Source organism: Trichinella spiralis (assembly GCF_000181795.1).
Source record: "Trichinella spiralis strain ISS 195 chromosome Unknown Scfld2724, whole genome shotgun sequence".
NCBI lineage: Eukaryota > Metazoa > Nematoda > Enoplea > Trichinellida > Trichinellidae > Trichinella > Trichinella spiralis.
In genome coordinates, this window is record NW_003529663.1 from 1 (window position 1) to 1,394 (window position 1,394).

The following is a 1,394-nucleotide window of genomic DNA, read 5'->3' on the forward strand; positions in this document are numbered from 1 at the left end:
TTCCCCTAAAGCAGGAATTGACCATGAATCAGAAAAATACATCAGTGAAACGTCACAAATGAAATCCATAATTTAGTACAGAAGGCAAATAAGAATTAACTGAAAAATAAATAATGACTTGAGTTGGGTATTGAATCAAAGTGCTTGTTTCTTTCAAATTTCAAAAAAAATAAATTTACATTGACCCATTGCTATTAAACGCTAAAAAATTAATTACTACTAAAAGTAAGTTTAAATTTTAATATGCAGTAATTTTTAATGAGTAGCAAAATAATACTTTTTATCTGTATATGAAGCAGTGAAAGTAATTCTGCATTACTTGATTGTCAACAAAAAGAAACAAAGAGTACGGTAAATTTTGAAATTGTAAATAAGTATCATACCTTTAACACTAATTTCACTTTTCGATTGCCCTTCATTGGATAGTGGAGTTGCCAAATCACCACCTTCAATAGGGCTCATAGACTCTTGCGGTGAATTTCCTGTTTTAGCATTTGCGCCTTCTTGATTGGCTTCAGCGTTTAGCTTTAATGCACTTCTTTTTCCAAGCGATGTTGATGTTTTTACATTGCAAGAAAAAGGAATATTTGCCTTTAAAAAATCACATAAAGTTTCTGCTATGTAATTAAAAAAAATCAATACTGCCACTCACTGATAATATCCTCCTAGATTCTTCTTGGTTTTGATGAAATTCTATGATGCTTGAAAATTTCTGATTATTAACAGCTTGTGCAGCTCTGAAAAGAAAACAATATCAATAAAATGAAACTAAAAATCACGGAAACAAAAATACTGACACACAGATCAATATAATAGGATGGAGCATTCGTTACATATCATTCATTTATTCTAAATCATTTATTATACAATGTTAATAAGGAAAACCTTTACGTGTTGTTTAAATTAACTTTCAAGATTAAAATTAAAATTTACAGCGCTTTATCATTTCGAAAATTGACAATTCACTTACAACTGCAAAAGATAACATTCGATAAATAAATGAACGCAACTAATCAATTCCATTCAGCCTGTAAAATCATCATCGCCTATTTGAACACTGAAACGCTGACTTCATTTTTATTTTCAAATATCCCAGATTTTCATTATACTAATAAAAATAAGTTGATTTTCAAATTTTCCTCTTTTAGAAGTTACCTTCATAATTCACTTTTTAGGAAATTACATCTGAAAAAATAAGATTTACACACATGACACAACAAATTGAGCGCTACGACAAAACCTTGAGACGTAGCCTATATATCCCAGCATGCTACTAGTTGTGTGAACGTATATGCTGCATCTACATCAAATGGTAGAGGACTGCCATTCAGGTTCAGGCTGAGACCAACAACTGCTACTACTGATTGCACGTTGACACGTCACTTCGATGATCT

At 30.8% G+C, this 1,394-nt stretch overlaps 1 protein-coding gene across 1 annotated transcript; it reads right to left on the reverse strand.

Annotated features, from left to right (window-relative positions):
• Positions 1–175: 175 nt before the first annotated feature.
• Positions 176–1,023, reverse strand: Tsp_13896 (conserved hypothetical protein). The gene is made up of 4 exons (XM_003368297.1): positions 971–1,023; positions 653–737; positions 384–591; positions 176–201 (listed from the first exon to the last, which is right to left on the reverse strand). Exons 1-4 carry the CDS (start codon positions 1,021–1,023, stop codon positions 176–178), a joined length of 372 nt encoding a protein of 123 aa, XP_003368345.1.
• Positions 1,024–1,394: the final 371 nt, after the last annotated feature.

Bases quoted from the DNA above. Each gene is read 5' to 3' on its own strand.
- Tsp_13896 (XM_003368297.1), bottom strand. From the start codon at position 1,023: ATGGAATTGATTAGTTGCGTTCATTTATTTATCGAATGTTATCTTTTG. The intron at 592-652 runs GTGAGTGGCAGT...GATTTTTTAAAG, and splicing joins AATCTAGGAGGATATTATCA to GCAAATATTCCTTTTTCTTG. The intron at 202-383 runs GTATGATACTTA...TTAATTTTTTAG, and splicing joins AAGTGAAATTAGTGTTAAAG to CGTTTAATAGCAATGGGTCA.